This window comes from Onychostruthus taczanowskii, unplaced genomic scaffold, assembly GCF_017590055.1.
Source record: "Onychostruthus taczanowskii isolate IOZ18803 unplaced genomic scaffold, ASM1759005v1 scaffold13, whole genome shotgun sequence".
Taxonomy (NCBI): domain Eukaryota; kingdom Metazoa; phylum Chordata; class Aves; order Passeriformes; family Passeridae; genus Onychostruthus; species Onychostruthus taczanowskii.
Genome location: NW_024498462.1, coordinates 15,725,267 through 15,753,004, shown reverse-complemented (window position 1 = coordinate 15,753,004; position 27,738 = coordinate 15,725,267). Strand labels below are relative to the sequence as shown.

Sequence of the window (27,738 nt, the reverse complement as noted above, 5' to 3'; positions counted from 1 at the left end):
GGCCGTGACGCGCTGCCCCCGCCTCCGACCGTGCTGGGGCCGCCTCCGCAAGGCGCTGCCCGGGGCGGTCGGGGCTGCAGCTGCGCCTCATGGTGCCTTTGACCGTCCAGGCTGCAAGATGAGGCTGCTGCTTGCCGCACTCTTGCTGGTGGCGCCTCTCGGCGCCGCCTTCTACCTGCCCGGATTGGCGCCTGTCAGCTTCTGTGAGGAGAGCGAGGAGACCGAGAGCTGCAAGGTGAGAGCCGCGCGGGCGGGCCCGGCGTGGGCCGCCCCCCCGCCCTGCCCCGCGAGGGGCTCTCGCGGCGAGGGGGCTCCGCGGGTATTCCCAGTCCCGCTGCTCACGGGTGTCCTGCCGCGGGCGGCAGCCTCTGCTCCGGGAAGACAGGCACCTCTAGCTGGTATTCCCTTTTCCCGCTGAACTTTACAGCCAGCGCTGGGAGGACCCTCAGCTCCTTGTTCCAGGCGTGGCCGGGGCCTGTCAGCGGCCAAGGGTAACTCACCGTGGTGTACCACAATTTACTAGTTAGCCTCGCGTTTCGTACCAGCCACACGTTTGTTTCTGAAAGTCCGTATTTTCATGCTTTTTCTCCTCCTTTCCTGTTTCAGTCACTAATTGAGCTCTTCGTGAACCGGCTGGACTCTGTTGAATCAGTTCTGCCATACGAATATGATGCGTGAGTACATCCCAATAGTTTTCCAGAAGTGTTTGAAAAGACGCTTTTCTGTTTACTGTAAGGCTGTCAGTATTTTGGCTGTAGGGATGGAAGAGTGAATCCGAGGCTCAGTGGCAGGAATGAAGCAGAAGAGGGTGGGAAGGCTGAAGGCCACACCTGTGCCGCCTGACCGTCCTCAGTTATTGTTAAGAAAAAGGCTGCAGGGTTTCTTACGGGTGCATTTTTTTGAGCTGAGTACAAGATTTAGTATGGACTGTTTAACATATTTGAAAGTTCTTTCTGCTAGGCAAATCTAGGCCATAAGATGCTTTGAGTTCCTTTTTTTTCCTGATAATTGAAAGAAACTCGAAGACCAGTCACTGTTAACTTTCTTTTTTTTTTTCCAAAGCTCTGTAGCTAATTCTTGGTTTGTTGGTTTTGGTTTTGTTTAATTTTGCTTCTTTTATATGAAAACTTCTATCTGCTTTTGCAGATATTTATAGGCCTGCAAAGCAATGATAAACAATATGATTTGCAGTCTTGCTGTTGGGCACAGAAAAGAAAACTTGCAGGTGTTTTGGTTCTTTCCCTGGGCAGTGCAGCAGTAGAAGTAAGACCAAAGAGTAGCTAAGAAATGCCCCGTCTCTATTGCCGTTAAACTTTATGGAAGCTGGTGAATTTAGGATCATTGAGGAAAAGTACTTATGTACCAAAGATAAGTATGGATTTATTTGTTGTTGTGTTGGGGTTTTTTAACATAACGTGCTGCTACCTGTGTTTAATAAAAAGCCAGAATGGTTACATTCTCCCATATTCAGCAGTTTCAGGCTGTACATAGCTGAAAAGAATTGATGAATGCTGTTTGACAGTGTGGTACTGTAAGACTGAAAGCACTTTCCTTCTTTGAAATGTATCTCATGTTAAATGCTATTTGTAAATATTCCTTTAAGAAAGGAGTGTAGTTTTTCAGAAACTTTTTGCAGGAGAAATGAAAAATCTGTAGCATAGTGCCTTTTTTCCCACAAAATGAAACATTCTACTGTTTGTTTAAATTGCCATTTGAAAAGGATGGGTGAACTAACCATTGTGCATTTTGTTAAAGATATGCTGGAATATGTATTGGTTGAAATTGATACTAAAATAGATACCAGCTTTCTTTGCAAAGGCTCTCAGATTTTTAACTGCCTGTGGCTGAACTGTTTAAAAAATCATGAAAACTACTAAGGACATAATTTAAGAATTTGTTTTAGGCTGGTATTTACAGTTATATGTCAATTAAAAGGGAATATTTGCTACTTTTTTCCAGTTTTGACTTCTGTCAAGACAAGGAAGAGAAAAGACCATCAGAAAATCTTGGACAAGTGCTGTTTGGGGAGAGAATAGCATCGTCTCCATATAAGGTTATTTTATCTCTTGAAGTTGATCCTGTTTAAATTTGATAACCGTTTTTCTGATGGCTCTAATCCATAGACATAGCTGAAGATTTGATGACTGGGTGATTATTTTTGTTTATATTTTTTAATAGAACCACTATGGAGTTTGTGTAATAAAACCCAATAAAACTCCTCCCAACCCAAAGGCATCTTAGCTTGGTTAATTACAGTTAGAAACTGGGCTAGTGATCACCCTTCTTTCCTGTTGCTCTGTGGTAGAGAAGTCCAGAAATGATATCTTAGGTAGTTACTTACTAGCTGGATGTAAGGTGTGTTAGATGATGTGAAATAATTGGTTTATTAAATGTAACATTGGAGACTATAAAGTGATAGCTCAGAAACTGTTTCATATACTTGGTTGTAGTATTGGGCAACTTCCAGAGTGGGAAGGAGGAATTAGGTTATGGCTCTCTTGCAGCTTTTCTCTGCTTGTACATGCTTATCATCTGCTGTCTGGAACCAGATTTGTCAGTGTTGATGCATATCACTTGGAACCTTTTGTAAAATAAATGCATGGAAATATTTTGTGGATTGGGTATGTGGTATTTTTCTGTATCATGCCCTGCATTAGCAATGACTAAATGTAGCATATCTAAAAAGCTGTGCCATCAACTTGGGACAGGTACTAGCAGTGGAGGAGCTGTGGTCAAACAGTGGCTCTTGGTGTTTGAGAGCTGTTTGGTGTTCAAATACAGTTTCCAGACTTGGATTTGCCAGTGAAGCTGAAGACTGTGCTGTGTGTGTGTGATGGTTGCTAGATAATCCAAATCCCTGTGAGAAAAAGTGGCAGCGGTTTCTGAGTCTGCTGCTGCTCAGTCTTAAGGGACCTGATCACATCTTTTCATTAGTCTGTTAAGTAGGTGATGCCCTCTCCCTTATATGAACTGCTCTTAGAAATCTCTTGATTGTCTGAGCTAATGTAATTTTAAGTCTTACAACTAGTGGTCACAAGAAGCTTTTAAATATGTAGCATAATGGGTCATTTGGATTGGATATGTGCTGAATAGATTAAGTGTTATAACAGCTGTTAGAAATGGCTGTACCCAACAGTAATTAGAAAGTGCTGTTCCTGGTTAGCATTTGGACCTTGATAATATTAGAATTTTCAGTCATGTTTTAAGCTCACTAATAGGTAAATATTAACTGGGTTAGAAGTTGGAGATGCAAATTTGAGAGTGTGTGTGTTAGGTGATGTCTGTGCTTGAAGCTTAGATATTGTACAACTTGTGCTTTTGGCAGCCTTATCTAACTTGATTGTCATGAAGAAAACCAGCTAAAGTTAACATGAAACATTCAAGAATGGTGTAGTGAAAGTCTGTTTTAGCCCATGATGAAATGATCAAAATAAAACATACTGGTAAAAGAAAAAGCAGTACTTTCTCTACTAATTTTCAATTTTCAGTCCACAGGATTTATCTTTCAGAAATTTGTAGTAAGGAGCTAAAGTAGCTAAAAAAACCCTCCCTACTTTACCTAAAAAAAAACCAAAATGCTAAAAGATCTTTGAAGCAAAATTGAAGTGACTTTTTTTTGTGTGCTTTTTTTAACAGTTCACTTTTAAAAAGCAAGAAACTTGCAAGAAGGTTTGTACAAGATCATATGACCCAGGAAACAGTGCTGATAAAAGCAAACTGGCTTTTTTGAAGAAAGGCATGCAATTGAATTATCAGCATCACTGGTAAGCCAAGACATATGCTTGAGGTTGGGTTTATTTTCTGCTTTTGGATATTTGTTACCTATGTTTTAAGTGGTTGCTTTCTTCCTTTTGTGTGATGGTTGTCTCTCTACTGTGCATCTTGTAGGCACTACTGAAAAGTGTGTGCATTACATGAATGTGAAATGTCACTGTGAAGTGAGGTGCACCCCTTTCTGAGGACATGTTCTTTGATGATTTCTGTCTAGGATTATCGATAACATGCCTGTAACGTGGTGTTATGATGTGGAAGATGGACAAAAGTACTGTAATCCAGGATTTCCAATAGGATGTTTTGTTACTCCAGATGGTAGAGTTAAAGATGCTTGTGTTATAAATGTAAGTGGTGGAACTTTCTTTGTTAGTATAGGGTGGTTTCATTTGTGGTTTTACTTTCAGGCTTTCTTTTCCTGAGAAAGAACAGATATGTTTGTAAACATGCTTAATGTTCAGGCTGTGGGCACTGGCAGAGCTGAGTGCTGCTAGTGTGTACAGTGACTCACTGATTCAGTTTTCCAAATAAAATGTTTTTACAGGTCTTTGACTAATACATGTTTTATAAAGCTATAGAAGAATGGTGTGGGTGTTCAAAAGCCTTTAAAAAATTGAGGTTTTATTCTGAAATTTCACGTGTATCCATCCTAGTACGTATTCATTTTTTGTCTATGTCTGTTCATGTGCAAGATGTTCTTTTATCAGTTATCAGATAGAAGCTTTCTAGTGAAGTCCTAGAAATGAGCTCTGTGTTCTAGTTGCAAAAGTCATGTCTAGCACAGTTTACAAGTTAAATGTGTCAGGGTTTTCCCAGGAGGCTGAAGGATAAAAAACATAGCTGTGACAGGGAAAATTATGTTGACAGTTGGAAATGTGTCAGTCATCCTGGGAGTTCCATTGTGAACTAGTACAATTACAGATAATAGCGATAGTTTTATCCCTCCTGGGTGAGGGACAGCACTCCTCTTGGTGAGGAGAAAGCTTTCCATGACTCTGCTCCACTACTTGACCTGCTGCTTGCATGCAGTGCAGTCAGTTCATTTGTATGCAGCAGGTCTGATGCTTCTTTGAAGTGTTGCATTTATCATGCGCGTTCAGTTTACTCTGTCTACAGTGACCTTCCAACTCAGTTACTCCTCAGGCTCCCCAGACTCTTGAAAGTGATCTTTTATACAGGTTATATTAATGTTGGAGTGTTTGCCATTGTTGTTCCTTCATACAACACTAGTCTCATGCTAAAGTTCTTGACTTCTTGCGCCCTCTCCTGTTGGAGAAGTTGCTCAGTCTCCTGATCATGTTTTGTAGTCAGAGTTTAACAAGAAGAACACTTTCTACCTCTTCAACCACGTTGACATAACAATCATGTACCACAGTGGGAAGGATGAAAACTGGCCTGGTGCAAGACTGGTGATGGCAAGACTGAGACCACAAAGGTAATTGTGCATTAAAGCATCAGGTTCTGGTACTCTGGAGTCCTAACAGCAGTTCCAGAGAGAACAGTTCCTTAGAGAAGTTATGGGAGTTAATAAATTCTGAGGAACTTGTTATTCTGACTTCTGGTAAAGCTTTCAGTGTGCTGGTTTATGTCTGGAGCTGTTTAAAAGGACAGTTCCACAACTGTAAATATAATTCAATCTTGTTTTAAAGTGTTTCCCAAAGTCCCTTGTGATAGAAAAGCTGCTTATGCAGACTTTTAGAACCTGACCCCAACAGAGCCTTTTTCATGTTTTGGTTGATTTGTATCTGGGTGTGCATGTTTTCAGATACACTGAGAAACATCCTTTTACTGAGTAACAGTTTCCCATGTCAGATCTGTTACCTGTCTCCCAAACATACTTTGGATGAATGTACAGGTGTACTTTTCCTGTGTAAGTTTATATACAGAGGTATAGTTGAAATACCATGTTAACACTGCTATGCAGAACTGCAGATGGCAACAACTAGTTTCCTAAGAAGACTGATTTTCTCAAACAGTAGCTGCTTAGTTTTTATGTTGACCAGAGTGGAGATGCAATAACACTAAGACTGGAGATGCAACTCTCTGTCAGAAGAACACTGGAGCAACTACTTTGGCCTCTGATCAGTCTGTTCATACACAGTTGATATTTTTCTGTATTTGAAAACTGCAGCCCAGTTATAAAATTTCAAAGTAGATAGTTTTTTTTTATAGCTAAACTTTTCTCTCTTTTCTATAGAGGTTAAGTAAGTTAATAAATTACACTGCTACAGTTTCTGAAGTCATACAGCCATGCTTGGTACAGCATGACTTGATTGTACTAGGTTTTTCTTTTGTAAAGGTAAAGTGGTTTTTTAGTGAATTGTACTTGCTATGCAATTTTATTCCTTCCATGAGTGCCAGGAAGATTCTACCTATCTTACTCATTTTTTCATAAATGCTTTATCAGTAGCATCCTGGATGGCTGAGAAACGAGAATTTCCCTTTTCCCTGGCAGTGCAGACCACGAGGGGGCAGTTAGTTTGTACATAACCTTAATTTTGTCATTCTCTGACCAGGTACTTTGCTTCAACCTTGAAGCTCTCATGGTGGGGAGTATTTCTGGTTGGAGCACAATGCTAAATTTTTTTAAAGAAAATTTAAGTTTTAAAAACTTCAAATTTAACTTCTTTTCCCTGTTAGCTACAAGCATACAGATGAGAACAACTTAAGCTGTGAAGGCCCACCTATGGAGATTCCTGGAGAATTCACCAATAAACTGAATTTGGTTTACACCTACTCTGTGACATTTGAAGTAAGTATTAAATCTGTTGCATGAATGCATAATTCCACAAAAGAGTGAAATCAGAGCAATTGGATAACTTGCTAATAGCCATAAGTGGATTACAGCAGTGTAAGTTCTGTAGGGATGGTCTTGTGAGGTATTTTTCTGAAAATATTAATAGGTTTTTTGTTCCTGTAACTTCAGTGACCCTATGAAAATATAATTGAAGGCCCTTTTCCCCCCATATGTTTTACTACTAATAGAAAATTAGCAGATCGAGTAGCTGGAAGAGTTGTTGAGGTAAACTCTGCTCTCAGATTTCAGTCAGGTTGCTGAGAGTCTTATGTTAAAGAACAGTGTATATTTGGGGACATTTGCTTTGTTAAATGTTGACTGTAAAGTTTTATCTCATAAAGTTGCAGGGTTTGTCTCATTTTGTGTGGTTTTTATTTTGTTCACTGGCTTTTTCTTGAGAATGTGATTATTTATTTTTTACAATTAATACTCTAATGTTTACTAATACACTAATGCTTTATTCAGCCTGTAATGAGTTAGGAGGAAGTTTCTTTCTGGCAAATGGGTCTTTACCCCAGCATGGAAAGCGAGCCTCCTGTGGGTGTGACTATAATTTGATTCAGGCTACTTCAAATCTTGGTCCCTCTGTTCCAGTCTGTCCTGAAAGCATGGTTGTTTTTCTGATGTAAGGCACCAGTCTTAGAGGGTTTGGCTTGAGACCACAAGCTCGTTTTGTACAGACAGTGAAGCAGCCATGACATGGCAACAGCTTTCATCCTGCCAGATTGAATTGGATTTGAACCAGTGACCTTGAGGTGCAAGGCTCAGTAGCCTGTTACTTTTCCCTTGAGACACTTTTCAACTCTGATTTTCCTACATTAATGAGCCTTCTTTCATTCACATTTGTGTTTAAATCTTGAGGTAAATTGTGATCCAGAATGTCAGTGTGAACTTCGTCTGGTTATTCATGCAATGGGTGACGTGTTAGGGCACCCAGACTCTTTCTCTCTGACATGGAGCAGGTAAGGCTCACATCCAGTGGGTTTGGATACTTCCAGCAGGTGGCACTTCAAAACTACTTATTCCCTCTGTCATCCATAAGCCTTGGTTTGAAATAATACCCTCGTGTGTTTTACTTTTTATTAGTAGTTTCAAAATAATTTGAAAGTGTAGTCTTTATCAGTGAGAAGTGTTTATAAATAGGAGAACATCAGTTTAAGTAAGCCTGACTACATAAAGCATAAATATAACTGGTTTATGGTCCTTTTTAATATGGTGGCTGACTTCTGATGAGAAAGTTACGGTGTCTGCTTTAATTAACTGACATGAACAAGGTATTTAGCACTGTGTGAAAAGTATACATCATTGTGGCTCTAATATTTAGTGCACAAGTATACAAAAATGTAAGTATGAGAGCAGTTTGGTACTTTGCTGTACGAACTTAACACTTTGTGAGTCAATAAAGAAATTCAGCAGAACTTCATGCCAGTCAGGGGATAGAATTTGGTAGCAGGACTACATATGTGTACATCCAAAGAAAACAAATGGGGAGGACAGAAAGAGTCCTCAGTTGTAGACATGAAGGTCCATCACAGGAATATCTGGAAATGAAAGTTGTGTGCCAGGAATCAGAGTGGAAAATAGTCTGTATCAGCCAGCAGTATGGCAGAGAGTGAAGAAGCCTGTGCTAAATCCATGAAAAGTGATTAGAAAAACATATTTCTAGTTTCCTCTGGAATTTTTCTCTGGGGTATGTTTGACAAAGTTGAAATTTCAAGATCAGTGTGCTATGCTGGGAAAATCTTGTAGAGATGGCATAATTGTTTTTCAGCAGTTGGGATCTGCAGGTAGCTACATCCCAAATCATGGAAAGATGAGGCTCAGTGAAGCCTAATTTAAAGGCAGAAGATGTGGATAGGAGATTTCAATGAAAATATACTCTTTTAGAGTCTCTAAAGATGAATTAATGCAAGAGAGAGGTCTTACATCCAGTGTTGATACCAAGCTTAGAAATGAATGCTGACTGGAAGGTTTGGGAAGAGATGTGGTATGCTAATTTCCTCTTGGAGACTGCAACAAACTTGTACTTATTCTATTAATTACTATTTCATTTCCTTATAGGAGAAGAATAATATTAAGTGGGCTTCCAGGTGGGACTACATTTTGGAGTCCATGCCGCATACAAACATCCAGTGGTTTAGGTAAGATTTGCATTTATTCAGTGAGTAACCTTGCAGGGGAGCACAAAGATTTCTTAGTTGTACTTCTAGGGAGATAGAACAATGTCTGTATGTTTTCAGTCAAGAAAACTTTTTGCTTTCATATGTGAATTAAGTTTTCGTCTCTTGGGAGCAACTGTATTACTGCATTTTGTGAAAAGAATGCATCATCTGTATCCAAAAGGAATACAGCTTGCATTTTTTTACTTTATCATCTCCATTCTGGAGAAATTTTGAGTCATTGCAGCTCTGCAGTGTTCTTACTGTTACTGTCTGGCTTTGACTGCCAAGTAAGAGGTACAAAACATGCATATAATGCATGTTTTGTACTCAGCAGTGGCTTACAGTAGAAAGGTCTTTTTTATGATTAAAAGATTTATGTGAAAAGTTCTTGCTTATTTTATTTCCCTCCATAACATGGGAATTATATTAAGTAAGTATATAATTTGTGTTGAAGTGTTAATGTTTTGCAATGTAAATCTTGAAAAGGCTAGTCCAAATAAATTGTTCTCTACAAAATATTAAATGACACAAAATCCATTTAATTGGTTGCTAGATATAAAACCTACTTGTCAGTCTGCTTTAGGAACTGTAGCTGTTTCATCAGGGAAATTACTTCTTAGCTATATAAGGAGGAAGATAAAACAAAGCCATATGTAACTGTGTTCAGAATTAGCAAGGTATCATGAAATACTGTTTTCCTCACTTCTCTCTCCTAAGAAGTCACAGACTTTTAAGTTGTGTACCTTTATCTTCTCTGGATGGGAAAATACTGAAAGGTCTGAATATCTAAGGCTTTTCCTCAGATCTGAGCTGTACATGTAGTATGAACTGGTACATCTCCTGAAACCTGAATAACTGTATTCAAAGTTTGACTTTTTCTTTATCTACAGTATAATGAATTCCCTCGTAATTGTTCTGTTCTTATCTGGCATGGTGGCTATGATCATTCTGAGGACTCTTCATAAAGATATTGCAAGATACAACCAGATCGACTCTTCTGTGAGTAAAAGCTTTGACATGAGCACATTTCTCTGTCCATAGTGATGTCTGTCTCTTAGTTTTGAGTACAGTGTTGAGAGATATATAACTATGATGAGTTTGATATGTGCTAATATCTCTGGGGGTTAAAAATTATTGGAGATATTCTGATTAACATAGGCTGATACAAATTGATGTTACCTCTGGCTGGAAACTGGTGGAATCACTTTGTTTAGTTAGGAGATCATAATATTGCAGTTCATGTGCAATACAGCTTCTGACCTCTAACTGTCTTAGAGCTACTTGGTGTGTAAATGATATTTTATTTTATTTGTAAATACAGTTCCCATGGTCATCACTGTGTTAATCTGAGTCTAGTTTGTTTAAATTGCCATCCGACTGAACCCGTTGTGAGTTCTTTTGCGATATGTACTCCTTAAAATGGGAAAGCTGCAGGTTTCTATAATGGAAGACAAGACAACTGATTGTGAATTGGAAAGACTTGACCAGTAAACCTAGAGTAATTTTTACTCAGCCTTTTACTCATTGGTAAAAGTGGTATCTGCAACACAAGGATGAGAAGTAATGTCAGATGCAACAAAGGTTTGAATTTTCGCTTTTGTTGCTGTCTGCTTAAAGAAATACTTAAAAATGCACAAAAATGTTTCATATTGCAACTAAAACAACCTAGTATTCTGTAAATTCTGTGTGAAAATACTTCTGTTCTTCTTTGTGGTTTTAATATTGAATATCTTTTGTTAATGTAAATCCAGACGTTGATTTAAAGTGGAATGATGTTTCTCGCATCCTTTAACTGATAGTTTTTGTGAGGCTTCTGTTTGATCTCTCAATTAAATTGTGTTCAATATTGTATACTGTGTTGTCTTTATTAGTTGATCATTCTTAATGTGATAAAGAGCAAGACTTGTAGAAGCTTGATTAGTTTTTATGAGTAACATCAGGGATAGGTGTGACTTTCAGAAAGCCACAGTTTTTTATTTTCTTGCCAGGTGTGAGAGACTTAAAGCTCTGTTGCAGCTCAAGGAGCTTATTTAAAAAGGTGTGAAATAATTGTGCAAAAGAGGATGTGGGCTGAAGAAGATGCAGGGAAGCAAAGTAGTATCTCACATTTAGGGGGTGCTGGTGATTGTACTTCAGAAGAGATCGATGCACCACCCAGTGACTGTGGTCTTGGAATGTGCATTTAATGTTTCAACTGATGCTAGCTGGCTTTTAGTGTGATATGGATTTAGTGAGACATTCATTAATGAAGTGTTCAGAAATCATTAGATTACTTTTAGGGTCTTGTGACTGAGAGAGGATTCCTGAACTGAAGAGAACTCATGTCAGTGCAAACTTCCTTTTGGAGTTCAGAGATAGTTTCATTATTTTCCAATATTGTCACTGAAACCAATGGACTTTGAAATCGAAACAGAAAAAAATAAATGCATGAACTAGATGGAAGTTACAACTAAACTGAATGCTTTGTTTTAGTTTGAATTTAGAATGATGTTCTGTGGTTTGACTAATTACATTTGCTTTTTCTTGCTTTAGGAGATGAGAATTTTCTTGATAAATCTTGCCTTTTTCACTGAACCATTAGGGGGTTATAAAATCAATGAGTGATGCATCAGATGCAATTAGTCTGGCTTTGGATCTTAACTGGAAGCTAATCAAAATTTAAATATGTATTTTGCATCTTGTTTGTGTTAATTCACTACTGCATTATGTATTGCTGCTAAAGACATTGTTGATTTTATACAGGAAGATGCCCAAGAGGAATTTGGCTGGAAGCTGGTCCATGGAGATGTGTTTAGACCTCCAAGGAAGGGAATGTTACTGTCTGTCTTTTTGGGCCAAGGAACCCAAATTTTCATTATGACGTTTATTACTTTGTGTAAGTAACTTCATTTAGGTGATGTGTATGTAGTGTAATAGTAGTAAGAATGATGCAATATTATTATATAGTAGCCTTCTTTTGGAAATAAAGTTCTTCCTTTAGTAACATAAAATATTAAGGCAATTTTATAACAGTAATTAGATAGCTTTAGTAATGCTGTTGTAAGCGTTGTCATTGAAAACTTCATGATATCTGGGCTAATGCTGATTCTTCATGAATTCAAAAATCAAACTTCCTTCTTACAAGTTTTTTTTTTTAAAACCACAATTTTGCATGGTGTAAATTATCCAAGGGTCCAGTAACGCAAGTTCAAAGATGTAATCAAAGCTTTAATGTTCTGGGAGCCCTTTCTGTCCAGTATGTTTGACATGAGGCTGCAGCCATACAGAAATATGAGCAAGAGTGCATGCCAGTGAAATAGTTCTGATACAATGTTGAGATAATGATAGCCTACCATAAATAGCTGTATGTGCATGTGATTATGTAGCCTGTCACAAGATGCTATTTTATTATTGGTTATCTGTAAAGTTTACAAGAATTCCTTTTTTTACTGTACAGTAGAATTGGAAAGTACACTGATACTTAGTACAAAAGAAAAATCTTTCAAGTTTTGTTCTCCAGGTTTAACTCAGATTTTGGTCTTTCATAGGGGAGCTGCTTTTTTCTATTTATTGCATGATACTGTAAGATTACTAGAATTTTCTTGATAGGCTTGTCTGTCAGTGTTGATCACAACTCTGTATCTTGCTTAGCAATGATAGTTTCCTGTGCAATCAGTGTAGTAGCATAGAAAGAAACTGGTGGCAAGACAAAATGCTTTTGATGGGTGGTGGCATTTTATTTTTCAGCGTTTTGGCTATGAGAAATTTTCTACTTAAGAGATGAGTTGGAAATAATGCTTTTGAATGAAACAGTGCCATTAGGGGTATGTTCATGTGACGAGGTTCATGTAATGAGTACAAGAGCTTATGCACTCATACTTCATTTAAATACGTGGTAGTGAAAGGGATAAACCTTCACAGTGAACTGTGTTGCAGGGATATTTTGACATGTGTCCACAAATAACTAAATCTCTTTGTTTCTTTAGTCTTAGCTTGCCTTGGTTTCCTTTCTCCTGCCAACCGTGGTGCTCTGATGACCTGTGCAGTTGTGTTGTGGGTCTTACTGGGAACTCCAGCTGGTTATGTGTCTGCTAGAATGTACAAGAGTAAGTACATGCATTTATTTAATGTGACTCAAAGTGTTAAATTCAGAAATGCTGGGCTGAGTATGTACCACCAATTGGACCTGGTGTCTCAGTGTATCTGCTTCTTGCTGCCATTGTGTAAAACAGTTGGAAAAAGTCTTGACCTTGAAATTGTTTCTACTTTTTCTCCTTAGCATTCAGAGGTGAGAAGTGGAAGACCAATGTCTTGCTTACAGCTCTGCTCTGCCCTGGGTTAGTATTGTTTCCCCTCATCTTTCTTTTATTCTTAAGTATAAATGAATCGGAAGTGGGAAGGAGTTGGGGAAAAGCCAATTGTTACGATGCTTGTCTATGTGATTTTGTTTGTGGTTCTCCCAAGCTGCTGTTCCTTTTGTGCACTGCCTCTCTGTCACTACAAAGAAAAGTGAATTCTGAGGAGCTGGAGCCTGGTACAGCTAGAACACAGCTTCTTGGCTTCTTGTTTTGTTGTCAGGTGCGGGGGTAGGAGGAATGGGGCAACTCTCTTGCAAGGTTGTGTCACAGCCTTTGGGAATCACTGCACCAGAACACTGGGCACAGTGCTGGGGTAATTCCAGTTTGGTACTGCAATACCAGGTAATTCTGGTTATAATCTTCTTACATGTGAAAAACACGGTTCACTCTCCTGTAAAAAATTAGAAATTTTAATAGATGACAATAGGAGACAAAAACAATAAAGCAAAGATGTTATGGCTGGGTGTGTCTTGGCACTCAGCCAAGAGCACACTTGCTGTTTTGGAAAACACCCTTTATATACCATTTCTATTGCATCAGCTTGTTACATATTCATAAACAATTATGCATAGTAAACTTTTCCCCAAACTAGCTTACATGTTCCAGGAACTATTTTACATGGCCCCTCCTTGGGTCTGCCTTTTTAGAACATGCGTGTTTCTTGGCTGTGGTTTTGGCTCCTTCTCTTTATCACTTCCAGTTGGGCCTTGGTCCATACTTTCTTCATACAGTGAGTTCTGCTCGTTGGCATATCTGTAGCAGGTGTCCTCATCATATGTTCATTGGATGCTATCCCATCCAAGCAGGCATTTTAACACAAGCATACTTATATCAGCTATTTCACTACTATGTCTAAGCTTGATTAATAACAGAAATAAAAATGATATCTTTATAGCAAAGTTACTTTAACATCAGACATATAGAATCCATTTTAATATTTGCAAAAGCCAATATTATAATATGTATCTGTAATGTTACATGAATGTAGGTGGTGTCCAGTTTGGGATGTGGCTGTAGCGTGTCTCATACTATTTAGTGTGGGCAATACTGTCCTGCCTGGGAAGGGCAATAGCACTTCAACCTTTTGTTTTCTCATAGCTCTTATGACCTTCTTGGAGAATTAATGGGGAGAGGGAGCAGAAATTAATTTCTTCTCCAAGTTTTCCATGTTTCTTGGTTATATCACTTGGCAAATATTTTTGGCAAAAGTGGAAGAAAAGATTGTAAGTTTCTCAAGGTATTTTTTCCCCAAAACCACCTCAGAATGAATAAAACATGGCTTGGCTTCAAGTAAAGCAGAATTTCATCAAATTAAAGGTAATGTACCCGATAACAACCAAGTCTAGTGTTTCCGTGAGAAATCTTACTTTTTAACAGAATGTGCTTCAGTCTCCTTGCTGTCATTTAGATGTTATCAAGAGAAAGAAGAAAATACATATTGATGGAGAGAATACTGTGCTAGTCAGTTAAACTCCCAAATAAATTGAGTTTCACAGAGGAAGTAAAATGACTGAGACTGACAGAATATGAACAGATGCCCTGATTACACTGTGCTAGTTCAGTGAATTTGCATAATATCATAAACAGCCCAAGGCCTTTTTAATCTCAGTAGACTGATGGGAGTTCATATTTGCAGTATTTTTTATAATTGTGGAGGAGGTAAGTGAGGTCTGTGTTACGAGCCTGGGTAGATGATAAAGATTAGAAAGACTTCTAAAATGGATTTGATTTTTATTTTTTGTTAAACAAGCTGCTTACACCAGGGGTCGCTTGGGTGTGCTTATTGAACAAGTCCGTTCCCCCAAGCAGTTTTGGCAAGTGTCAGGCCTCTCCTAGGAAAAAAAGGAGCCTATCTGTTGCTCTAATCCTTCCTCCTTCCTTTTTAAATTAAATACTGGGTGTGTATTCACTTCAGGGCAGCTTAAATTCTGTCTCAGGAACACTTTTTTAACAAAACCCAGACAGTAGTGCACTTTACAGGACCCTTTCTGAGGCTGAATTTTCTGTGGTGTATATTTGAATCCAAAAATAATGGCAGCTAGCACAAGCTTTTTTTTATAATGGGTTCCTTTGCAGAATGAACATTCTGCTTTGTTTTCAGAATGGGATGTTCAAAAACTTAATCTCATCTTGATTCAGCAACACCTTGATTCTTGTCTCTGAGTTGTTTCTAGTTTTTGTCCAGGATGTTTAGAAAATGAGGCAGATGTGTTTAAGGGGGGAGGGAAAAGCAGGTCTGGAGACAAATCATGACTGATGCAGTCTTTATTTAAATTCTCCAGAAGCACTCTACTTAGTATGTGTAACTCTATGCTTATACAAATATTTCTGTTGTAGAGCAGAGCCCTCTTTAATCCCCCGTTCCCCTTGTGACACAAACTGCAGCAGCACATTGGAGTCCATGTTGTGAGAGTCCATGGGGCTTCCTCAGTAGGAGATTTTGCTATCACTGTATATATTCAAAAGGAATTTACTCTTTAAAAGGGACATAAATAAAGAAAATATTTATGGTTTTAGTAGGAAACAAGGTCCAGATAAGGAGTTTTTACATTTATTCTGTACTTTTCCATTCTTTGTATAGATTTTTTTCAATGGCATGTTTCTGTTACTTTTTGGTGTTATGTTCAGAGTCTTTGTTTAAATAATGGCTTTACCATAGGTACCTACATTACAAGCATTGGGTGGTGCAGGCATTTTTACTTTACCTGCACCAGTGGTGAAAAAAACTAGGACTGTGGGAAATTGGAAAATTGAAAGAAGCTACGTTTATTTTAACTAATTTACATTTTGTAATACTAAGTGATATTTATTCTTTCTTGAATATTTTAATATATTTTCTGATCTTAATTTTCAGGATTGTCTTTGCTGATTTCTTCATTATGAATCTCATTCTGTGGGTGAAAGGCTCCTCAGCTGCCATCCCGTTTGGCACTTTGGTCGCTATCCTTGCTATGTGGTTTGGAATTTCAGTCCCACTAACCTTTGTTGGTGCCTATTTTGGCTTCAAAGAGAAGGTAGGGCCCTTTGAATACAGATTTGAAATACACCTGTCCTCTGTAATTGAGCCATTGAATCTGTTAAGCAAGAGTTCTAGGCAGGATCTGGTTGGATTGAAACATCTGTGATCCCATGATTGTAAAATGGTATTTTATTGTCTTGATATTGAAACAGAGTGTGTGTTTGTAATATCGTACCAAACCGTTTTTTCTGTCCATTCACTAGAATCAGGTTTTAATTATGTTCTCAAAGCTCTTACTTGCTTTTTGTGCTTTAGCAGCAGTAGTAGTATTGCTGAGTAGTACTGCTGGTAGTATTGCTGAGTTTTGAAGTAGTGCTTCAGAGAGGCTTCAGTTTTGTACTTCACTAGCTTGAAGTAATGCCAGACAGCTAAGAAAAAGGCGATGTTATTGGATTTTTTAAGATTTTGTTTTTAGTAAAGGACTGAACAGATTTCTTTTCTTTGTGTTCTGCTTTGATTACTGGCTCACAATTGGAATATCTAAGGCACATGTGTTTTTTCCTAGTGATGGACATCAAGTTTGTAGGTTTTTTTTGTTTGATAACTTGTGACGGCTTATGAATTAAAATATAGTTATGTTTATCAAATCTTTATATGCTAATACGAGGGAAAAGTTATCTTACTTATGATGTAATAATTCATCTTTTATTTCGCATTTTTTTTTCTGCAGCCTATTGAGCATCCAGTGCGTACAAACCAGATTCCTCGCCAAATCCCAGAGCAGTCATTTTTCACAAAGCCGTTGCCTGGTATCATCATGGGTGGCATCTTGCCTTTTGGCTGTATTTTTATTCAACTTTTTTTCATTCTGAATAGCATTTGGTGAGTATCACTTTTTTTTCCCTCTATTTTTACAGGTTTGATAATACACACTGTGATTTTGAATGTCCCAAAGCAAATAATAAAAGGAATAAACCAATTTTGAAAGTTTTTGATAATTTTGCAGATTTTATGGAATTTCCGGAGTCTTTATATTTATTTCTGTGCTTAGAATTTACAAAACTAATTCTTCTTAAGGAGAACTTCAGATTATTATATGAGAGTCCTATTGCCTTGTTTTGTCTTCCTGGCTCTGTACAACAGAGCAAATGTACAGCACAAATGTGGTTTCATGCTATTGTGGTTTCATGTTGTGGTTAGGTAGAGCCTAATCCATTGTGTTACTGTATTATGATTTATGAAACTAAAGTGATCTAGCAGTTTCAACTGTGTAGATGTAGATCAGAATCAGATCAAGATCTTGGGATTCCATGTTCTGCAAAACAAAGACTCTCCCCATGAACAATCCACTCCACTCCTAAATCTTGTAAAACCTAATCAAGCAGTGCATGAAAAATTAAACCAGTGCAATCTTTCATTACTTTCCACAATGTAAACGTGAAATGTCTAATACATTGATGTTCAATGGGAAATATTATCCTGAAGGTGCCAGGTTTTAATGGTGTTATCTGTATAGGTTGAGAGATCTTACAGAACAGTTTTCTAAATCAGTTCTTAAATGCAAATATATTAGATTGACTTTTTATATCAGTCTTCAAAAAATGTGTAATGTAACTGTGCTGAAAAACATAATCAGCTGACAAACAGGTATATTGTGGACTTTCGTAGTTGAAGTTAGCAAATGCTTAAATTTTCTCCTTCATTATCCTACGAAAGGGAAGAATGGAGGGAATATGCAACTAATACTCCCTCTGTCAAATTCTGTACTGCAGTAATTGTCACCTTCACTCAATAAAATTGACTCAGAATCTGGTGATGTGACACTGTGAATTAACTCAGAGCTTCAACCAAAAATGAGACTCGTGTTTTTATTTGTTTTTAATTTTAGGTCTCATCAGATGTATTACATGTTTGGATTCTTGTTCCTAGTTTTTATAATTCTTCTAATTACATGTTCGGAGGCTACAGTTTTGCTGTGTTACTTCCACCTGTGTGCAGAGGTAAAAGTTGCAGTTCTGATGTAGATATGACTTGTAGCTGGAAGATGTTAGAAATACAGGTGAGGTATGCAATGCACAGTGAAGTGCTGGACACTATGAACTGATTGTGTTTTCAGCCTTGGTATGCCTGTCTTCTGAAATGTGCCTTGTGCTTCAAAATGATCTGCTGGCAACAGATGAGCAAAACCAAACAGCTTTGATCTTAAGAGTAGTTTCATCTTCCTAGTGGAAGCAATATGACTGACTTTGAAAAGAGAAAATATCTACATGTCATGTTAGAATTTTTCTGAGCTGAATTTTACAGAATTAAATGTGTTTATAAGACAATGTTAATTTTTCACCATCTTATCTATATTCCATTTCCTCCATGATGATTCTTAGTGATCAGTTTATTGTTTCTTTCAGGACTATCACTGGTGGTGGAGGTCGTTCTTGACCAGCAGCTTTACAGCAGTTTATCTGTTTATCTATGCAGTCCATTACTTCTTCTCCAAACTCCAGATAACGGGAACTGCCAGCACCATTTTATACTTTGGTTACACAATGATCATGGTCTTGATTTTTTTCCTTTTCACAGGTAAGTACAATGTTCAAACTAAAATTAATATAGAGGGCTCTGGTTTTGACATGAGAAACATTAGGTGAAATTTAGATTACATGAAATATTAAATATAATTTATGACTCTTTAGGTGGTGTTACTTACATGGTTCGTGACACCACACAGCACAGTAAGATTTTTTTTTTTTGCATTTTCTTCCTAACTTGAAATTACATTTGTTTATGGTAGAATTAATTTTTCTTTTTTGAATATCAAGCCATTATATTTTCAAAGGCCTGTTTTTGTTCATTATGATATTGAGTATTAACTTGATTCTGGATTTCATAATTGGTTCTAGAAGTTCTGTAGTTAGAGATAATTTCACTCTGCATATGGAGGATAAAAGATATTTTCAGCTTTCACTATCAACAAGTGAAGGAGGCTGGTGCTGGGGAAGTGAATGTTGACAAGACAGAGTTTTAATACTGTTAGAGTTGTCTACAGTACTCCAGTGCTGTTAGTGTCGTTAAACCACTTCATAATGATGGAAATGTACCTTAACTGGAGGAAGCAATTTGAAATATGGTTCTCCAGTGTTAGTTGTCCAACTTTTCTGCAAACAAAGTCCCTTCCAGAGGATCATTTTAATGTCCATAGTCACTTGACTGAAACAATAATTTTGAGGCTGATTTGATGAGAAATCTCTGCCCAATATACCTATGTTAGTCAAATAAGAAGCTCTTTGAAGGGTACTGTCCTTGAAGAATAGCCATGAGTGTTTTGTCTTGGTGTTCATCATACTGCTGCTGTTGTGTATGTACATTTAACACATGAAGTCAGATCTTTTAGGTGTCACTGCTTGGCTTCATGAAATATTGCAGTGACAGAACTAGAGAAAATGCTTGTTCACATATGATGGGCTGTTGATAAAAACAGCCGTGATAGTCACTCCAAAGATTTGTAATAGAGGATTTCTCTGTGGATAGCATGGTAGTTTATATTGTTACTTTTTAACTTCTTCTGCCTGTTTGTTGAAAGCTGCTGTGATTATTTTGTGTTCACTTTGTGAAATGCGTCTTTTAGTTAAATGCAATTGAAAAAGATTGGCTGAAATAGGTAATGAAGGTAAGTCTTAATATCAAACTTCAAGTTTGTCAGTGTAACAGGGAGAAGGACCTCTTTCATCCTTATGCATTTAATTTTCCTAGTACTGGTTGACATAAGGCAAAAAAGCCACTCTTCATAAAATCCTGAAGAAAATTTTTGTATGTGTTTGAACAAAGCAGTTATGCTGTAGAAATGATATTAAATAATAGTAACTGTCACTTATTGTTGCTTTTTGTTCTTTAGAAATGTTCTAAAAAATAAGGACGATTTAATTTTTCTGGTTTTTAATTTTTAGAAGGCAAACTTGGAAGTTTGTATATTGCCAGTTAAACCTCTCCTTAAATTGTGGTGAAACAGACAAGTTCCAGATGTCTTCTATAGTGTCTGTCTGTCTATCTATCTATCTTTTAAAAACCTTATAAATGATAGTCTAAAGTGATTTAATTACTTTTATGCTAAAGCAATATGTTAATATGTGTCTGAGTTTTAGCGTAGGTTAGTTGCTATCCTGCCAATTTCAATATCACTTATAATATGCAAATTGGTAGAATTAAAAATGTCCCTTTCATATATAAAATGATAATTGAAATTGTCATGGCACTGCTGAAATGGTATTCAAACCTTCAGATATGCTCATCCTGGAGTTCCTGATATGAAGGCCAGTGAGGCCCCTGAAGTACAGTAGTAAACTGTACTGCTGTTATTTTTGCAGCACTGTCTTTTTTCTTTTGAAAAAAAACCCCACAGTGGTGCTCCCTATGATGTTTTTGTAGCTCATGAGGAAAGCTACCATTACATGGCCCTCCTTTTTTTTTACATTTAATAGAACAGCTAGTCACTAGAAAGCTAATGGGTACAACAGATGCACAGAGTGCATAATGAATCCTTGCTAATGTAAAATGCTGTGATAACTTTCTTTTCCATATTTAGTTAGCTGATCGATTTTGGGCCTGAAGTGTAAGCTGGTCTAGATAAATGGCACAAACAGTAGACACCTAACTTTGCTTTGTTTTATAAAATATTCCTTGGCAGGCATCGTTTTAGAAAGTAAGGGCTCAGTCCTTCACAGTTTCTAGAGGTGAAGAAGTTTGCTAATGTAATGTTACACACAGTTTGCATTAACAGCCTTCCAAAAATGGGACCTGGATCTGTTCCACTTAAGTTAGCACTAGGTATTTTGGTTTTCTCTATTCTTGCCTACTAGGTCTCAGAACTCTGATAGAAATAAAAGGGGTGGTGTTAATGCCTCCTCCATGGCAGTGCATTGCATTACCCAGGGCATTTCAAAAGGGATCATAATGAATAAGTAAATAGGAACTGAATGCTTGTATACCAACACTGACAGTAATATAGTCTGACCAGTGAAATATGATGGTGTGCACACCCAAACCAGACAATTTGATTTTAATGTATAAAGTGCAGCTAATATTTGAAGAAATAACAAATGTGATTGGATGGAGGTAGCTACATTTTTATATGTATTTTATTTGTGGAGGCAAAAAAATCCTGAACATAGTCAAAGCATGTTTCTTTACAGTGACCTCTATTTTTGAACATCATTTTCACTTGTGAGTTAATGCCATTTTCAAAATTGAGTTTTGATCTTCTGGGTAGATTGTGTTTAGAATCTGAGATGCTGAAGCACCCACCACTGTGCGGTGATTGAAACCAGTATGATACAGAGAGCTTTTAAGGTACATGAGAAGTATCAGCCAAGTGCAGAGTGCTTTTCTATTTGCTTTCTTACAATCTGCTCGTGCTTTGAATTCTTCTTTCTTCATTAAACAATAAAGCTAGAAGAGATGAGTAGAGGAGAAGAGTCTGCTTAATGTTTTTTGACATTATTCTTTGGAATAATCCTTGTTTTTAATTTTGAATTTAACCTGGTTTACTAATAACTGTCCCTTACTCAGTTAGATGCTGGCTTTGTGTATAGCATCTTGTTTCTGTGTATCAGAAAGTGGTAGTATGTATATTGCAGACCAGACTATTCAGCAGAATATAAAGCAGAGGACAAGATCATCAAAAAACAATGAAGGTTGTCAGTGTCTCCCCACTACGTGTAAAGGGATTTTTGGACATATCTTGCTTCTTGGCTAAAGAAGTGTCTTGAGTCATCTTCATCTGGGTTTGTGAGTTTTAAATGGCTCTGGCAAAAGATCTTTTACCTGAACCTTCTTAGAATGGTCAATGACATGCAGTGAGCTGCTGTACACTGGGGTAGCATCACTTTCCTAGGCTAGTAGGGATTATTTTAAAAGGTAGAATCTTAAAATATGCAGGTCACCTGCTTAGGGGAAAAATAAGGATCTATCCCACAACAGTGAGTTCTTCAATGCAGACCATTCAGGTGCTCTTTCATGCAGTTTAATTTGGTGAATGGTTAGGATTGGGTAAAGTAAACACTAGCCAAGAAACTAATTTGTTATATTGGATTAAACCAAACAAACTGATTATAAAGGCTCATTGGAGGAATTGGTGTTAGGCTTGGTGCTGGGTCATTTGGTAGAGATGTGCATGTGAAAGATGTAAAAAACCTTAAAATGTGAAGGAGTTTAGACTAATCAGAAAATAAATGTAATGGTCTCAACTCTTGCAACTAGTGGGTTATTTTACTTATTTGCTTGTGCTTTTAGTTTGTTTGTTGCTTTTTTTGGGTCTTTTTTGTTGTGTTTTTTTTTTGGTTTGTTTTTTTTTTTTTAAAGTACTTAGTGTTAGAACTTTTTTTTAACAGCTTTTCCAAAGAGCCTTTGGGTATCTGTTCTCTGTCATGTTGTGTTCATTGGTGTCTGTCAGAGAAGCCTGAGCTGCAGAGGTGTGCTTCTTGTTGATAGTGCTTCAAAACTTGGATTTCAGTTTGAATGTGCAACATCCTGGTATGGTCTTATCTAAATCTTACCTAAATACTTCTCCTGTTCTAATGAGAGGCTCATTTTAATAAGGGATGATGTTCAAAATGAGCTTAGAAAAGTGGTCAAGATTGAAGTGCTACCTATGCTCTTCAAGAAAATACATTTCAAGCCATGCAATGTGATATGGCAGGGTTGGATTTTAACTAGTGCCACTAATAATAGCAATTCTGCTGGGTAGAGATACAGGTGTAGGAAACAGAGTGCCGTTATCTGTGTTTTAAGATTGGCTTCAGTCAAAGTAGTTAAAAGGGGAATCTGAAAACCTGTGGGACTTGTCAGCACCGGCCTAAAGATCCAGTGTGAAGTGCTCAAATCTGGAACAAGTGACAAATTTGTGAAATGGGTGTTAAAACACAGAAAATGTGGAAAACATTCTGGCTAGAATTTTCAAACAAGCCACACTAGTTCAGAGGTTTGTTTTTTTTCCCCAGTTGCTATTCATTTGCAGATCCCTTTGACTGGGATATTTATTGCTGTGCAGGAAATCAGAAACATTTTTACTGCTTTACCTTTTTTGGGCCTTATAGTGTTCATGGAATCACAAGTATCTGAAGGGCTGATGGGGGGAAAATACACTGAATTTCAGTGGAATCAGGCCCTGTGCTGTGGTTCATGTTCTTAAAAATAGAGGCAAAAATTGAGCTTTTTTTTTGCTCTAACATAAGCAATCATGTAGGTAAAGCTACTGTTCAGGAGAACCTTATAAATAATGTTCTCTTACCTTATATTAATTTTTGTCCTGTAATACTAGTTGCAATTTCAACACAACTCTGCTGACCTGAGCCTTTGGAAGATTCTAGTCTATTTGGCCCATGGTTGTTTGTTGTTTTGTTGTTTTTTTTTAAAAGGGCACTAAAACAACCTAGTTGATTTGGTGTGATTCATTTGCACTCCTAAATCTGCATTGGATTTTTAACCTAGTTGAAAACCAGTTTTCAACCTCGTTTGTGCCAGCATCTTTAAACCATTCTGATCTTAGAGCATCAAGTGGCTCTTTAGGAGAGGTACCTTTGACAGGTGATGGGGTCTTTAGTTTAATGTTCTGGTTTTGATATTTCTGGTCCTTAGAGCTATCCAGTTTGTAGGATATATTTGTTCATGGGAGGGAAGAAGAAATTACAGTGCTGGTTAGCCCCAGTTATTGATGTAGAGGTAGCAACAGAAGGAATCTGTGCTCACCAGAGAAGGTTCTGACTACCTAAGTCTGTGTCTTGGTGATGAGTGTTGCCTTTCTCTCCTGAATTTATGTTTCAAATCTGGTATGTGGCAAACATACCACTTAAAAAGTGTCTTACTCTGTTTCCAGTACATTGGCAACATTTTTGATAAAGTTTGAAAAATGAGTAGGGTGTACTTGGTCTTTGATCTGCTAAACAGACTTTTTTAGGAGGGGGAGTTGAAAATCAATGTTACTGAAACTTGTGAAAATCTGTCTATAGATAAAATTCTTCACAGTGTGAAGTCTTCAAGTTCTGTTATGACTGAGGCAGTGTTTTATAGAAAACTGACGTATTATAAAGATTCAGAGCAACAAGGATCGGAGGAAAATATGTGGATTTAGAGTGTGTTCCCATATTAAGTTGTGGCATGCTCAGAAATCTATGGTAGCTGTCACTCTTGGGATAGTTGTACATTTATGTTATGATAGTATACTTTTTTTCTAGAACAGCAGATAAATCTAATCTGTTAAACATTTGGAAGAAACTGCTTTCAAAGCCATAAAAGGCTTGGAGTGGCTATTTTATAAAAACAGAAGTAGAGACTGAGAACCATTATTAGAACAAAACTGTGAGAGTAAGGTTTAGAGTAACAATGCTGGTATTGGAATATTTGGCACAGTAGGAAGGAGTGAGTTACGACCGTGAACTGCAAAGACTTAGTGATGTCAAGCCTACAAAGGAATTGCATTCCTTGTGTGGTTGCTGTCTCATCTTATATCAACAGGCATAAATCTGCTGTCTCCTACTGTTTCAGAGAACAACAACTGCAAACTTGGAAGGAAGGGGTAATCTGTGGCATATAATAATAGTCTGTCAAAAAGCCTTTAACTGAAAATATACATGGTAGCATGAGGAATGTAAGAATTGACATGCAGATAATAAGCATCCCAAGATGGTTGCTTGCTTAGGAAGTGTGTAGATGTGGTCTGAAGGACAGAAATGTAACTCATGTAAAAACCTGAATGCTTAATAAAGAATCTTCTAGTTATTAAGTCAGTCACAATAGTGAAAGAGATTGGAGCTGATGTTAAACATGGGCTGTACAGACAGAAAAGGATAATATAAAACTAGAGAGAGCTGAGTGCATGATCTTGTCAGTGCCTGCAGTGGAGCTGGGGAGGGCTGTCCCAGGGCTGGCATGTAGCTGTGCTTTTGAGAGGGAACTCAGTGCAATTGAGATCTTCCCTTTTTTTGTCTGTTAAGGGTTAACATCTCTGTGGCAATTTACAACTAGGTAAAAGTGTGGTGAGCAGTGCATTGCTTCCTTTAGAGGCTGAAGACCAAATTAATTGAGATTCTGTCTCCTTGCATATGAAGTTGTTCAAGTATTTTAAAAGTAAATGTGATGGACGGTGTCTTTGCAGTTGCCCAATAATAGTGACTGTCGCTCAAAACCACAAATTTGTTCATCAGTTTAAGAACAGAAATTGTTATATACTAATCTCATTCAGTGTTTTGGTTTGTCACTGCTGCTTTCACTTGCTGCTTGCTTCCAGCTGCTGTAGCACTCAGAGCATTCCTTTGCCAAAAGGAAGTAACAGGATACACAGAAGAAGAAATTTCTATTCTCAAGCATAAATAGAGCATGATGAATATAAAACTGGGACAGGTGAATTTTTTCAAGGCCTAGTTATGTGTCATAATTCATAGGTGGCAGTGAAGTATTGTAGACCTAAAAAAAATCAGGCAGGGGCTGGCTTGGCTTGTTCATAAAAGTCAATTTCTGAATTGGTGCTTGTGTCCCTGCTCATAGTGGTGGCAACACGGTCATCAGTGGTTTAAATGTACGTGAAACGGCCTGGTCCCTAAAAGTCATCTTTGATCTAAATCAATAACCTAGCTTGAGGATGAATGTGTGTTGTTAAATTTAAGAAGTGTTGTTTTTCTGGATGGTTAGCTGGATTACAGTGTTCTGTTCTGTCCTGCTGGGAAGTACATGTTAGATTTCTCTCTCAGGGCAAACTGGAAAATAAACTAACCATTATTACTTTCTTGTTTCAGGGACTATTGGATTTTTTGCCTGCTTCTGGTTTGTAAGTAAGATTTACAGTGTTGTGAAGGTGGACTGAAAAGCTTCAAAGTGTCTTTTGAACATATCCTCCTTGCTGTTTGATAATTTTTACCATGTACTGAGAAACATCCTGTGTAATTATTCTAATTTGTAAAAGTGGAAGACCAGACCACACCATAAAATGCAGATTTTTATTGAAGAAAATGGCACCATTGCCATTTTGATATAAACAAAAATGTTTACATCAGTATACTCATTGAACATGTTAATTATAGTAGTTCAAAAATTATATCCAAAATTTGATTTAGGATGAATATGAATTCTGTGAAACAGTTTATTTGAAAGATTGAGTGCATTATGCAGTCCTCCAGCTGAATCTCCTTGTGACTAGGATTTGGGGTTTTTTTGTTACCTCTTTTGGTTACCATTTATATACCATGAAAGCCTAGGACTGTCAAGTAAATCTATGTAAAATGTGAATTTTTTTAAACTAAACTATGATTGTACATAATAACCTGCACCTTCTTTACAACTAGGTTATCTTCTTACAAATGTACATGCATTTAGTGTAATGTAGACTTTATTAAAAATACCGACACTGGTTTTTGTTCAAATAAAACTGCACAACTCCAGCTGACGTGTTTCCTTTCTGGTCTTCACTATGTGGACACAGATCATATTAGTTGGACCAGTTGATTTGTTTTGAGTTTTATATTGTTCATAAGCAGTTTAATTGTGTCTTTGGTGCAGACTGTGCAAGGACTGGTGGGTCGCCTGAATCTGTGGCTGTAGGATGGGCACGGGCTTCTGGACCTGTGTGTCATCTCTGTGCTTTCTCCAACTTACCCCAAAATACGTTTTGCTGGGCAAACTATTACTTTCTATCAAAGATTAACCCCCTATTTCTTCTTGTAGCCATCTGAAACATATGTCTCCTTATTCTTCATCCTGTGGAGATTCATTGAGCTTGTTGGGAAGTTTAGACATGAATCTAGGGGGCTTGAAAATGGGTGCTTCATAAAGGTGAAGCCTTTTTCTTCCTCTGCAGAGCTTGTGCTTCAATGCTGGATTGCATGAGAGGGAACATCTTAATAGCCTCTTCAGCTATACAATGGCAAGGGCTCTTCTCTCAGGAATGTCAAAGTTCTAAAGAGGCTCCCCAAAATTTTGAATGGCTCTGGAAGCTGAGCAGAGTCACTGCAGACGTGTAATTCCAATAGCTGTGTTACAGATGCTGTTGGAGATGAGTAGGGGGATATTCACTCAGATTAATGGGTGAAGTACTCAAAGCTTATTAAATGGCATATGGAAATGTTCAGCACTGGAAGCTACTTTTCAGCACCTAAACCCACAATTTAACAAGACCCAAAATGACTCTATCTTTTCATAGTCCCGTAAACACCAGGTAACTGCAGTTAATGTTTATTACCCTTTTGATAATGTAATCTTTGGTATGAGGATTTCAAGTCTCACCTCTATGCTGTTCCTTCGAGGTTACTGAAGTGCTGGGATAGATCACCTAGCTCTGGTGGGATGACTGCCTGGCCACATCTTTTGAATAATGTCTGTGGCATAAAAATGAAGCTTTAGATGACTTAAAAATTGTCAAGCGTTGGTGTACCAGGAGGAGCTGGCTACAGTAAACATAGTTCCCAATGAGGTTCACGTATGTTCTTGATGGCGACTTGGCCTCACAAATATCTTCCCCTCCTACCAAGAAAAACCTCTGTTTCCCTTCTGTTCCCTCACAGAGGTGGGAAACAACAACAGCATTGCTCTCAGAGAAATCAGGTTGTGGCTGGTTATCAGCTGGTTCAAGAGCACAACTCTATTAGAGATTTCATGGTTATGGTCTTGGAATTGGTGCTGCTGGTTATATAGGTCCTTCCTATTAAATTTTATATTTAAAGTTGGGGTGGATTT

General features: G+C 37.6%; 1 protein-coding gene across 2 annotated transcripts; it reads left to right on the top strand.

Moving 5' to 3' along the window:
• Window positions 1-17: 17 nt before the first annotated feature.
• On the top strand, window positions 18-26,447 carry LOC121331790 (transmembrane 9 superfamily member 2-like). Of its 2 annotated transcripts, XM_041396541.1 has the most exons (17): window positions 18-235; window positions 607-674; window positions 1,960-2,053; window positions 3,637-3,764; window positions 3,989-4,118; window positions 5,079-5,206; window positions 6,412-6,523; window positions 8,630-8,709; window positions 9,621-9,729; window positions 11,473-11,605; window positions 12,696-12,815; window positions 12,989-13,046; window positions 15,922-16,081; window positions 16,757-16,908; window positions 17,915-18,026; window positions 18,432-18,603; window positions 25,806-26,447. In XM_041396541.1, the coding sequence occupies exons 1-17, from the start codon at window positions 119-121 to the stop codon at window positions 25,871-25,873; spliced, it is 1,941 nt and encodes a 646-aa protein (XP_041252475.1). In that variant the 5' UTR covers window positions 18-118; the 3' UTR covers window positions 25,874-26,447. The 2 variants fall into 2 exon arrangements, with proteins under 2 accessions (XP_041252475.1, XP_041252476.1); XM_041396542.1 differs by lacking the exon at window positions 1,960-2,053 and having other exon boundaries at window positions 182-235.
• Window positions 26,448-27,738: the final 1,291 nt, after the last annotated feature.

Coding starts and splice junctions, on each gene's coding strand:
- LOC121331790 (XM_041396541.1), top strand. CDS start 119: ATGAGGCTGCTGCTTGCCGCACTCTTGCTGGTGGCGCCTCTCGGCGCC. Junction 3,765..3,988: donor TTGAATTATCAGCATCACTG/GTAAGCCAAGAC, acceptor ATTTCTGTCTAG/GATTATCGATAACATGCCTG. Junction 13,047..15,921: donor ACAGCTCTGCTCTGCCCTGG/GTTAGTATTGTT, acceptor CTTAATTTTCAG/GATTGTCTTTGCTGATTTCT.